The following is a 13,580-nucleotide window of genomic DNA, read 5'->3' as shown; positions in this document are numbered from 1 at the left end:
TTGGACATTTCATGCAGATTTTTAACTGTAAATATATATAGAATTTAAATAGATAAAACCCACAGGCGAAATAACCTACGGGGACAAAGTGCAGTGTTTTACTGATCAATATTTTACTTCATCTGTTGTACGATCTCCGTTTACTACAAACTGTTTTTCATAAACAATACACAATCAAACTAAGAAGCTGCTTGGTCTGGGTTTTTTGCGTTTTGTTGTTGTTGTTGTTGATTTTTTTAAACTTGTTTCTTTGGGGTTTTTTTGTTTTTTGTTTTGTGTAAGGTTTTTATTGTTATTGTTTTCGTTGTTGTTGTTGTTGTTTTTTTGTTTTTTTGTTTTGTATTGTATTGTTTTGTTTTGTTGTTGTTGTTGTTGTTTTTTTTTTGTTTTTTTTTTTTTGGGGGGGGGGGTATTTTTACGTATACGGTATCAAATACGTTTCCACACAATCAAACTATCTAAGTAAATTGCATGCAATTAAAATTCACAAACAAATTCGATAATGATAAATGAATAAGATAATGACGTCATAACAGCGAGCACAGCTTGTCGTGTAAAGAAGAAATATGATTCTACGTGGAGGAAAATAATAAGAAACTAGAGCAAAGCTCGTTGCAAAGCAACGAGTGGGTCTTCCGGTAATGTCGAAAGTAAAGTTAGAAGTTCCTGTAAGAAGCAGGGTTCTTAAACCAACAAACGTAAGACCAAAAAAAATCGAATTATTCTTGGTACGAGTTAACAAAATCCGAATGATACCAAGTATGAATTAACAAACCTTATCGATTTCAAGAACGACTTAGCAACGCGGCTATGTTAAGGCTGCCCGATTAATTTCACAGCGATATGTAAAAGTCACTTGTCTGTACTTCATAAGATATGACGTCATAGTGAACTTTGACGTCACGATCTGCATTCCTTTCGATCGTTCTTAGGGAATGTATCGTAACGTAATAAGTGATATTCATTGTGCATAATAAAACCGCTTCATTCCTTTACATAGACACTGTTGTAAATACTAGTGATACTAAATTCAATATCACTGATATGGAGTATAAAAAAATCAACAGTTTTAAAGCTTCGTAATAGGTAAATAACTATTCATAAACTAATGGTTTTGAGACTCCCCCTGCTACGTGTAATCTAATGAATGGTGATATGTATGTGCATATAAAAAACGGCTTGGCACAAGTGAAAGATGAAAACAATCTTAGTATATTTTACGTGAAATCGGGAGAGAAAATAATTACCACTGTGAATCTTGCTGGGGGAAACCTACCGATTGACCCGATTTTGTGTAAATCGAGCCTAAAAGATAAAAATGTGCCTAATTTCGATGGCGGTGCGAAATGTTTTGACAATATTTCAAATAAACGAAATATTTATATGAACCCCCAGCAAGAACTGCAAAATACATTACTTATCGAAGGATTTTTCATAAAAATATTTTTGATTTAATGTCATTATTCACTTGTACCGATGCGATTTTTATAGATTATTTACCGTGTTAGAATACACCCGTCACGTGCTTAAGAAAAATATATGACGTCACTAAAATACATCAAATATAGTGTTGGATGCCACTGTTAACTTATGTAATAAAAGTTAAAAGAAACTCACTCGGTTAAAGCATTTTCCGATAATTAAAATAGTATAATTTTTCGATATATATTTAGCTTCGGACAGCCTTAACATAGCCGCGAAATACAAATCCGAATCTGTTAAAGTACGATTTAACAATTATCGAATAATTTTGGGTACGAGTTAATTTAACTCTGAACATAAAACTATTTTCTTAACCAAGAATGTGGAATCAAAATTTCCGGAAAAATCAAATTTTAAACCCCTTTATCTTTGTATTGCATCGGTCGATTTTAGAACGGATTTCAGTTTTGAATTGTGAATAATAAGCTCTTATTTTCTGTTTTATGATTAATAACTAATTATCGCTAAAAAATAAGTTATTATGAAAAGACTTTGTAGCACTTTTGACCCCTTATTTGAGGGACTGGCCCCTTTTTCTTGATATCAAATGAAAGGTCTTGTAAATATAAACATATTCTGTTACACAAGTATTCACGAATTGTTAACCGTTCTAGAGATATTCGAACAACTGTGTTTTAGGGGCCGACCCTTAAACTCCTTACCAGGGCCACCAAAAAAATATTTTTAGATCCCATATCGTTAAGAACAATATTTTGAGCAACTTTTCTTCTACAAGGCTTTTCAAAATATTTCTCCTTTTCTAGATATTAATGACCAAATTTTAAGACATCTGGCCCCTTGAAACCCCTAATTACGTATCATATGTCTAAGGTATGGTACCTTATGGATAAACAGATGTACAATGAACATTTTTGGTTCTATAATTGATAACAAATTATTTTTCAGTACAGAGTTATTATAAAAAGACTTTAGAGCCCTCTTTGCCCCTTTTTTGAGGGGCCAGCCCTTATTCCTTGATATCAAATAAAAGGTCTTGTAAATATAAACACATTTTGCTCACCAAGTGTTCAGAAATTGTTGACCGTTCTAAAGATATCTGAACAATTGTGTTTTAGGGGCCGACCCTTAAAATCCTTACTGGGGCTACCAACAAAAATTATTAAGGTAGCATATTGTTAAGAACATTATTCTAAGCATTTTTTGTTCTATAATGCTTATCAAAATATTTCTCCTTTTCTAGATACTAAAGATCAAAGTTTTGAACTTCTGGCCCCTTGAAGCCCCTAATAACGTTACATATGACTTTGGCATGGTACTGTATAAATAAAAGGATATACAATGAACATTTTTGGTTCTATAATTGATAACAAATTATTTTTCAGTACAGAGTTATTATAAAAAGACTTTAGAGCCCTCTTTGCCCCTTTTTTGAGGGGCCAGCCCCTTTTTCTTGAAATCAAACGCAAGTCCTAGTTAATCTTAACAACTTTTGCTTTACATGTCTTAACAAAATATTTACACATTAAAAGCTAGGGCCGAAAATGTGCGAAAATTTCGTGAAAAAAATTGGTGCCTATTTTTGAGCTCGGGCGAGCTTCGCGGCCTTGCGCATTTTTCAAAATATCAAATAAATAGGATCATCTACAGACATTCATCTACTATCCCTGAAAGTTTCACGTTTCTATCGCAATTAGTTTTTGAGAAGTTACGTGGACAAAATGGTCCTTAAAAATTCACTAAATCCTCCAAATCTCGAACAGGAAGTGACGTCATCAACCAGAAATTTTATAATATCAAGTATATTTGATGCTCAATGTGTCCTGTAAATTTTGTGCAAATCGGTCATGTAGTTCACGAGAAATAGCGTTCGAAAAAAGTCAGAAAAAAAATAAAAAATAAAATAATAATAAGGAAAAGAAACAATAGAATAACAAGAGGGTCTTCCGTCGGAAACGGAAGACCCTAATGATACTGAAACATTAAATTTACAAGGGGTCATTATTCTACATGGGACAATTTTCTTCATGTAGAGTGTGCTCATTGTTTTGTAAATCAGTTAAAAGAAAGTAACAGAAATTATAATTTATATTCAATGAACTAAAAGTGAAAGAAGGAGTATATTTTAGAAATAAAAGATCCTTCCGTTAAAACAATTTTTAAGATACTGACATATTGTACCGAAGAATAATTCTCATTCAATTGCTTTTTTAAATTCATGATCAGCGAATACAAGAATACAACAAATGATAATTAATTATTAATTATTACACAATCTCTTCTTTTTCTAAACAATAGTATTTTAGTAATTTAAAACATCATACATGTTACAGCAACAGTACAAAACAGATTGAGAAATAAACCAAAAGACTTATGTCAATCTCGCTTTCGCTACTTTAAAAATGAGAGGTCAATAAATCATACATCCTTAACATTGATAAAGAGAAATGTAGTGGAAAGGAAAAAGAAAATAAAAGGCGAGAAAAGAATAGCAGAAATTAAGTATGGAGACATTGAGACAATTGTAACAAAACAATATAAAATAATCTATACTAAACGACTAAAGATACTTAATATTAATATTGAAACATTATGTTGTTTAGTAAGTCTATATATATATATATATATATATATATATATATATATCTATCTATCTATCTATCTATCTATATATATATCTGTAAACATACAGGTTTTATACTTAGTACAACAATACTGTGCATACAAATATGATATTTAATGTAACATAATAGTTAGAGTAAAACAACATGTGTATCCAGAACTTATGTTCTTTATATTGTTGTGAATTACAATGTGATTATAGGACTGGTACAGTCATGTATGATGTTAATCCAACTCAGATACAGTCATCAGGCACAGATACAATTGTTTATGTTGTAAATCAAGCACAGGTTTAATTGTGTAAGTTGTAAATCAGGCACAGATACAGTTGTGTATGTTGTAAATCAGGCACATTTTAAATTGCGTATATTGTAAATCAGGCACACGTGCAATCGTTTATGTTGTAAATCAGGCACAGGTAAAATTGTGTATGTTGTAAATCAGATACATGTGCAGTTGTGTATGTTGTTAATCAGGTACAGGTGAAGTTGTGTATGTTTTTAATCAGGTACATGTACAATTGTGTATGTTGTAAATCAGGCACAGGTGCAATTGTGTATGTTGTCAATCAGGCACAGGTGCAATTGTGTATGTTGTCAATCAGGCACAGGTGCAATTGTGTATGTTGTCAATCAGGCACAGGTGCAATTGTGTATGTTGTCAATCAGGCACAAATGCAGTCATGGATGTTGTCATTCTAACACTAGTAGATTCATGTATGTAGCTTATCTGGCATGTATCTATATACAGTGAAGGATATAGTCGTTCAGAAATAAATTTATTTACACATGGTACCTATCTTTCATTTAATTATTATCCATACTTATGAATATATTTATTATAATAAGATAAGATACGGTTCCGGAGAAAAGTCATGTGTGATACACTGTGGCAATTGTGCAGGTAAAGCACGCACCGACAATAAACAGGATGACATGAACTACCGTATATCAGGTTTTTTCCGCGTCATGTACATGTTTTTTTCCGCGATATAGAACCTAGAACGGTATATAAAATTTACGCGAATCAAATTTTCACTATTTCAAAGTCATAGAGAAACTATAATTCAAGATTGTTTAAACCTGTGAAATAAGAGGGTAAAAGTATCTAAATTACCGCTCTTTATAATGAAAAATTCAGACTATTAAACCATTTACACGATTTTCTTAATGTTAAATAATTATCGATAATTATTTTCAGAGACGTACGCAGTCATAGAGAAATAGATCATGTACCGTTACATATACCAGTAGCTCAAGCATAATTAGACATCAGTTTACGCAAGAAAAGAGACCTTTTTAATTATCTTGTCAAATTATTAAATAAACTACGAGGCTTACAAACCTGTTATCTGCCGCTTGTCCTCCGATCCCTCAATTTCTACTATAAACTTAATGAAAACAGTTCATTGTACTCTTACATACCTGTTTACCTCATAAGGAAAGAAAAAACTTTATTATAAAAACAAAACTTTGTTTCAAATTTACGCTGATATAATTTCCGCGATTCAGAAATCGTCGCGAACAAAGCGGAAATTGGATACACGCGGAAAAAAACCTGATATACGGTATTATTTGTCGTTTGGTATCAAACATTAATATTTTCTTTTTTTTTTTTAGGTGAAAACAAAAACAGATATGTTCTGGGATATCTGAAATGGCGAACTCTCATGGGCTTGCATCACGATATTCAGCTGTCAATGCAGGTTCCATACCATGGCCGATGTCTTGTTGATGCCGGATTTGCTAACATAAAGCGGCTGTACCACAGGACGGATGTAGATAGCCTTTCCGGTCTTGTTGAGGTGGTTAGGAAAAGCGCCAGATCAAACTCTCCCGTTACCTACATCAACGACGCTGGAGAACACAGCTGGGAGTGGTCAATCGCAACTTCTCGGGCCTTTCCGGCAAGCTCGGAAAAACACCTCGAATGTATTACCTAGGCGTCCATGACAACCCCCCTTTTTGTAAAACTTGAAATAAATAGAACACATTTTACGATCTGTTGAGATGTGAGCTATACTTCATTAAAGTAAACGATATACACTAAAATATAACACAGAAGCGACATACAAGACTGTCTAGCCGATACTTATTTTAATAGGAAGCGACTCCATTTTGTATAAAATTCTAACATCCGGTGATGTTAATACATTCGAGGTGTTTTTCCGATCTTGCCGGAAAGGCCCGAGAAGTTGCGATTGGGGAGTGGTATGATTGGAAGTCGTTTACCAGCACGTTCTTCACAAATGTGAAAGGCATCCGGAAAATGCGACATTTTAGATTTTCATCATTATCACCGGGTATGTATTTAGTTACATGTATGTAAAACATATAATTCCATCGGATTGACAGACTATTTATGTATCTTGAAGTTTATATATATTTCTTTTTAATCAATATCAATACAGTCAATTAAATTGTAAAAAAAAATACATGTATAATGTCTGTATATTCACTGTGAGAGGTACATGTACTGAAATAAATTTATTCTTTTTTATACAGGAAAACTGTTCGTCAAAAGTCACGCCGATGACAGTGAACGAGAAATCACGCTTCTGAAATCCAGTATCAGTCCGGAAGACATAACAACAGGGTCAGTGATGCCCGACATTTTACCTCCCGGCGGGATGACCTCAGAGAGGCAACGTTATCTGTTCCGTGTTGTTCGCCCTTTTGTACGAGATCCTTTTAAGGACACTACCTGTCCAGAGGCTGAAGAGTGATGAAGATGATGATAAAATGAACGGTTTTAAATGCAAACATAATGTATTGTTAGGATTCATTTAATGACATTGAAAGTGTATTTATTTTCGTTTTCCAACACGTTTGAATTTTGTTTTATTGAATACTAACATTTTAAACATTTGAAAATGTCAATTAGTTTAGTGAAATATATTTCTTCAGGACAAGAAATGCCGTTGTTTTATTTTTGATGACGTTCTTATGACATTGATATTCTATGACGTTATGCAACGTTTTTATGACGTTGCATTAGTAAGTGCATTTCAAATGCATTTTATCTAGTCTTAAACTGAGTATTTGATTAAACATTTGGCATCAAAATACTCAGAAAGACGTGCTTATTAATAAACCAGCAAAAATCCATTTTCCAAAATTTTGTCACGAATAAAAAATTAGGTTATCTCTCTTTGGTCAATTTTTTTTTGAGTCAATGTACGTGAAAGATGGTAAAATTATACTTTGTTTCATCAAATAGGTCAAAACCTCTATACGCATCCAGATAACATGTGATGGTCGAGTCGACCCGACATCAGGTGGATCCGCCTTCAATGTTAAACAGTCAGCTCTCAGTCTTTGTCTTGGAAACTACGCTGCAACACAATGTCTATACAGTCATGTACATGTTATACAATGTCTATACAGTCATGTATATGTCACACAATGTCTATACAGTCATGTGTATGTTACACAATGTCTATACAGGCACGTATATGTTACACAATGTCTATACAGGCATGTATATGTTACACAATGTCCTAACAGTCACGTATATGTTACACAATGTCCTAACAGTCATGTATATGTTACACAATGTCTATACAGGCATGTATATGTTACACAATGTCCTAACAGTCATGTATATGTTACACAATGTCTATACAGGCACGTATATGTTACACAATGTCTATACAGTCATGTATATGTTACACAATGTCTATACAGGCATGTGTATGTTACACAATGTCCTAACAGTCATGTATATGTTACACAATGTCTATACAGGCATGTATATGTTACACAATGTCTATACAGGCATGTATATGTTACACAATGTCTATACAGGCATGTATATGTTACACAATGTCCTAACAGTCATGTATATGTTACACAATGTCTATACAGACACGTATATGTTACACAATGTCTATACAGACACGTATATGTTACACAATGTCTATACAGGCATGTATATGTTACACAATGTCTATACAGGCATGTATATGTTACACAATGTCTATACAGGCATGTATATGTTACACAATGTCTATACAGGCATGTATATGTTACACAATGTCTATACAGGCATGTATATGTTACACAATGTCTATACAGGCATGTATATGTTACACAATGTCCTAACAGTCATGTATATGTTACACAATGTCTATACAGACACGTATATGTTACACAATGTCTATACAGACACGTATATGTTACACAATGTCCTAACAGTCATGTATATGTTACACAATGTCTATACAGGCATGTATATGTTACACAATGTCTATACAGGCATGTATATGTTACACAATGTCTATACAGTCATGTATATGTTACACAATGTCCTAACAGTCATGTATATGTTACACAATGTCTATACAGACACGTATATGTTACACAATGTCTATACAGACACGTATATGTTACACAATGTCTATACAGGCACGTATATGTTACACAATGTCTATACAGGCATGTATATGTTACACAATGTCTATACAGGCATGTGTATGTTACACAATGTCCTAACAGTCATGTATATGTCACATAATGTCTATACAGACATGACTATGTTACACAATGTCTATACAGGCATGTATATGTTACACAATGTCTATACAGGCATGTATATGTTACACAATGTCTATACAGGCATGTATATGTTACACAATGTCCTAACAGTCATGTATATGTTACACAATGTCTATACAGACACGTATATGTTACACAATGTCTAAACAGGCACGTATATGTTACACAATGTCTATACAGGCATGTATATGTTACACAACGTCTATACAGGCATGTATATGTTACACAATGTCTATACAGGCATGTATATGTTACACAACGTCTATACAGGCATGTATATGTTACACAATGTCTATACAGGCATGTATATGTTACACAATGTCTATACAGGCATGTATATGTTACACAATGTCTATACAGTCATGTATATGTTACACAATGTCTATACAGTCATGTACATGTACTGTACACGTAGTACTACACATAAATGGTCTCAGTGTTGCACTTTTAAGCGAATCTCACGCTCCCTCTAATACCACACATAAGCTTTTAAGACTCCTCTTCTTTGTTCTGATGTTCCAGAAGTAAAGTTTCCAAACAACTCGCAATGCCCTCTACATGATGTTCAAAGGCCCCGCCATTCAGTCAAATAAAGGATGACTGAAAACTGAAAGATTATAACTAAAATGTGACATCTAGAATAGCATAGCTCTGCTATTCAGTCAGATTTCCTGATCATTCAGTTAACATACAGTTGACTGAATGGTGGAGATCCATCCTGTGCTGCAAATCGACGGCACACTACTTCTACAAGAGGACACCCTATCATCCATTCTCCTTGCTGACCATCCGCGATCATTCAACCCTAACCCGTGGCTTATTTTATTGCGTCCCATCAAGACACTACAAGCATTAAAAAGCAGTGTTAATACTAAAAAAATTCTTTACCTTAAATTATTATCAACGTTAACTTTTTGAGATGGACTATATAAATGTAGGTTCAAAAAATAATGAAAAGACCGCATGGACTGGCGACAGATTTTTTTTTGACGCATCCGTCTCTGTTATTTTCTTTTTATGATAAGTGCTACAAGTACATGTAGCATATCACCTACTTCAACAACCCCCCCCCCCTCCCTGGGTAGGGCTACACTGATTCATATTAATTTTTACATAAACCAATAAGTATTTTTACATGTACATCTATTTCATGAGAAATTCAATTTTTTTTTTTTCATTGTGAAACTGACAAGACTTAAATCAAAACGACTAAGGTCTTACCAGTTGAAAAACGATCTGCCCGAGTTGATTAAGAATTTTAAAAATTATTTTGAAATGCAATGGTATAGCTAATAAAATATTAAATTTATTTCTAATATCTTTATAAAATCAATACATGTACAAGGGAAGTAAAGCATTTTTAAAAAAACATAAAATGCTTTGGTGATTCATACAGGATATGAACGTTAAGCCATGCAGATAAAATACATAACCGTCGTTAACTTTTACTTGCTTTTTACATAAAGTTCAATAATTTGAAAAAGAAAAGAAATTTAAAAGATGTAAATATCAACAATAAAACGCCTTTTTATGAATCATGCAGGTATTGAAGATAGCGATCGTTGCTGAAAAGATCTTCATAACCCGCTAACGCTAATAACTCAAACAATAATAATTTAATGATTTCTTTAGAGATTTTAACAGTTATGATCGAATGTACCTAAAGCATTGCGGGGGAAAAACCATAGCCCGCTCATGGGTGCTGGAGAACAGCCCCCCTCCTCACTCATGTTAGGGAGGGGGAAAAGGTTTGGAGATATATCTTTCTTTTGTTAATATTTGGAAAAAATCAAATTTTTATATACAGAAATAAAAAAAAACTAATGACATTAAACATAAGTGCACTCAAAGAGGACCGTACCTCGGAAGGGAAATTGAAAATAACTGTAAACCGCAAATTAAACTACGTATATTCATATGTTGAAGTAATAGGATGATATCGTTTCCGCACTAAAATTTCATGGGTTTCTTTTTCAATGAAAAACCATATTTTTATCGAGGATGGAAAAATATCTTATTTTCATAAGAGTTGTCTTTCGTACTCCCATGCTTCTATTCAAAAGTACATGTATTTTAATTCTATTGATTAAAGCAAATATGAATGTAAAATTGTTTAAACGTACAAACCATATAAAACTTAGAAAATCTAAGGCAAGTAATGAAAATCTTAAAATTTTAAGATCAATGTAATATACTTAACTATAACATGAAAAATAGCGTTGTTATGATCAACAGACTAGTATTTATTTATGTGTACACTTGATCGAATGTGTGCCGTTTATCTATTATAGCTACATGTATCAAAATACAGCGAACTAAGTTTTGTGGCCGATTCTTTCCTTAGTTCCACCAAATACAACCAAATATCGTCGATCAAACCCGTGTTAATATGATCTGCATTTGATTCAATGAATTGAGTTTTAGTATGTTTACTTTTTAAGTACATGTGAACTTGTTAGGGTATTTTTGGTACAACTTTGCTGTTTGTGTGTTGCTTACGCATACATGTACCGGTAATCTAGCTTCCCCATAGTACTTATCAGTAATTACATCCCTCTCCAACCTGTCCAATAGAGATTGTGAGTCACTGGGTGAGGGAGGGGGAAGAGGGTAATTTATACATTGGAGCGACGCCAATCCAATTCCCACGTAATGGGGGCTAAAAATAGAAATTAAATTCACTGGATGAAATTACGAACCAGTGACGTAGAACCAAGGATTTCTAAGGTAAATATGAGCGAGTTCGATCACAAACCACGGTCACCGTAGTCCGACTAAAATGAAACCGTGGTTCAACCAACGGAGAGTCTCTGGTCTGTCTCTGGTCAGGTAGTTTAAAAACGGCGACGGAAAGCGAAACCTCCAAAAATTGCTTTTTTTAATCAGCACAACATACAATGTATTAAATTTTAGCGCGCACACATATGATTTAATGTGTTTGCAAGGTATTGATCGTCTTTTTCATGAACAGTAATATTATGAGTAGCAATTAACATCTTTCTCATTTTTTTTAACCAGACATCGACCAATGTGCGTTCCATCACAGACATGCGCACCATAAGTTTTCCTTACTACCTTGGTTTAACTCTAGTTAATGATCGAACTCGCCCTATGTAAATATAGTAGCCATTGACGTCATCTTGCTTAATACTCGTGGGTTGAATCACTGTTCCACGTCACATGTTTACAGTATTATAGTTTCAACACACCAAAAAATTTATCAAACCCCCGCATGAATAAATATCTTTTTTTCTTCGTTCCTTAGTACTTAATAGATTCTAACTAATCATATGATCGAATGCTATGCAAATCGGAAAAAAAATCTATAGGCTAAAATCCAAAACATAAATGCATAAATCAAATTTCGTTTGTACTTACCAATTTTAATTTTTTCAATCGGCTTTAACCATGTCTAAGTAATTTGAGAACATACAATATGGACAATTATGACAAAATTGTGTGTTAAAAAAATTAATTAATTTGTATTTTACATGTTATTCGTACCACAATTTTTTTGTTCATATGAATAAATTCATGACTTCAGTAAACACACACGTGAAAAAAAAAATAATACGTGTGTAATACCCCGGTATGAACCGCTGTTGATCCTGGTCTATTAATTATTATTATTATATATCCCCATTCCCGCTAAACGTACCTATAGCTCGCGAATGTATTTACATATGCATGTAGTTACATATGCATGTTTCAAATAAAAATGATGCCATTCTATAATTTACACGACGTTTCTCTGTCAAAAACATATACATATGCTGGATTATTCCGAATTATCTGACGTTCCCCTGGCCTTTTCAACGATTTCGATATTTTCCTGACAAGTAAAACATATCAAAATCATCAAAAAACGCCGGGAAACGTAAGATAATTCGGACTAATTTTGTATATTAAAGAAATAACATATATCTATAAACAAAGAATTACATATACAGTTATCCGGCCGTGTTCAAAAATAAAATTTAAAAATAAAGAAAATGAAAAAAAGAGTGTACCTGCCTCTGAAGTCACCTGTCACCATAAATCGGGCACCGTTCTTGTCTTGTATCGAATACATGTACAATTACTGTACACCAGATCGGCCTTCACACACACCGATTTATGATCTATACAGGTATGCAATGAAAACATCACTGGTGAGTAAGATGGGTCGGTGATACATGTAGCGTCATGCATGTGATATAATCCTAGGGTTTATCTTTTAATTGACGGTGAACTGTAAAAAAATATAAAAGTGATTGAATTGTTAGATTGTGACACTGCACTCCTCTTTGTATTTTTATTTGATAATCCGTTTTTCGATACCGAAATATCGAAAACCGGGAGCGGATATGGAGTTATGCTTTTTAATTACGTTTTAAACATTAATTTAATTACGTTTTAAACATTTTCCTTGTGTGTGTGTGTGTGGGGGGGGGGGGGGGGGGGTCTTTTACAAATTGCAGTCACGGTAAGAAATCATATACACATATTGCGCAATTCGATGTAATGCGGGGGAGTTCAATTACCTTTACTTTGTTGTCATCTACAGTTTTTTATGTTTTGTGTTTTATTTTGGAAAAATACAAAAAAAAAATCCTTTTTTGTATAATTACTATGGGGGTGGCAATGTTTTCGTGTTTTCCTGCTTAGGAAACTGTTCTATAGGGAGACTTCAAAATAAACATTTAAATTTTAAAGGGTGTTTTCCTTCCCGACAAGTACGTCACAACCTTGCTATTGATAATAACAACCCATTCATAAAATTCACGATATCATTCATCAAAATACATCAAGCCATATTTTCGTATTGCATGTAAGTTCTATAGCAACGCGATTGAAATTAAAGACATGATTCGCAGAGTAGCATATATATATTCATGACCGTCATACACGTGCTTTTGTAAATAGCATATGTTAGTAACGATCGTATGACTTTCGAATAATTGGCCTAAATTTGTAAATAGC

At 33.3% G+C, this 13,580-nt stretch overlaps 1 protein-coding gene across 1 annotated transcript; it reads left to right on the top strand.

The window, feature by feature from the left end:
- The first annotated feature begins 6,005 nt into the window (after positions 1-6,005).
- On the top strand, positions 6,006-7,470 carry LOC128182835 (uncharacterized). The gene is made up of 2 exons (XM_052851590.1): positions 6,006-6,364; positions 6,567-7,470. Exons 1-2 carry the CDS (start codon positions 6,205-6,207, stop codon positions 6,785-6,787), a joined length of 381 nt encoding a protein of 126 aa, XP_052707550.1. The 5' UTR covers positions 6,006-6,204; the 3' UTR covers positions 6,788-7,470.
- Positions 7,471-13,580: the final 6,110 nt, after the last annotated feature.

This window comes from Crassostrea angulata, chromosome 5, assembly GCF_025612915.1.
Source record: "Crassostrea angulata isolate pt1a10 chromosome 5, ASM2561291v2, whole genome shotgun sequence".
In the NCBI taxonomy this organism is placed as follows: domain Eukaryota; kingdom Metazoa; phylum Mollusca; class Bivalvia; order Ostreida; family Ostreidae; genus Magallana; species Magallana angulata.
Note: the sequence above shows the minus strand (reverse complement) of the source record. Positions and strands in the feature narration are given on the sequence as shown.

Excerpts from the sequence above, each read along its gene's own strand:
- LOC128182835 (XM_052851590.1), top strand. The coding sequence starts at position 6,205 with ATGTTAATACATTCGAGGTGTTTTTCCGATCTTGCCGGAAAGGCCCGA. Across the intron at positions 6,365-6,566 it reads ATTTTCATCATTATCACCGG|GAAAACTGTTCGTCAAAAGT; the intron begins GTATGTATTTAG and ends TTTTTTATACAG.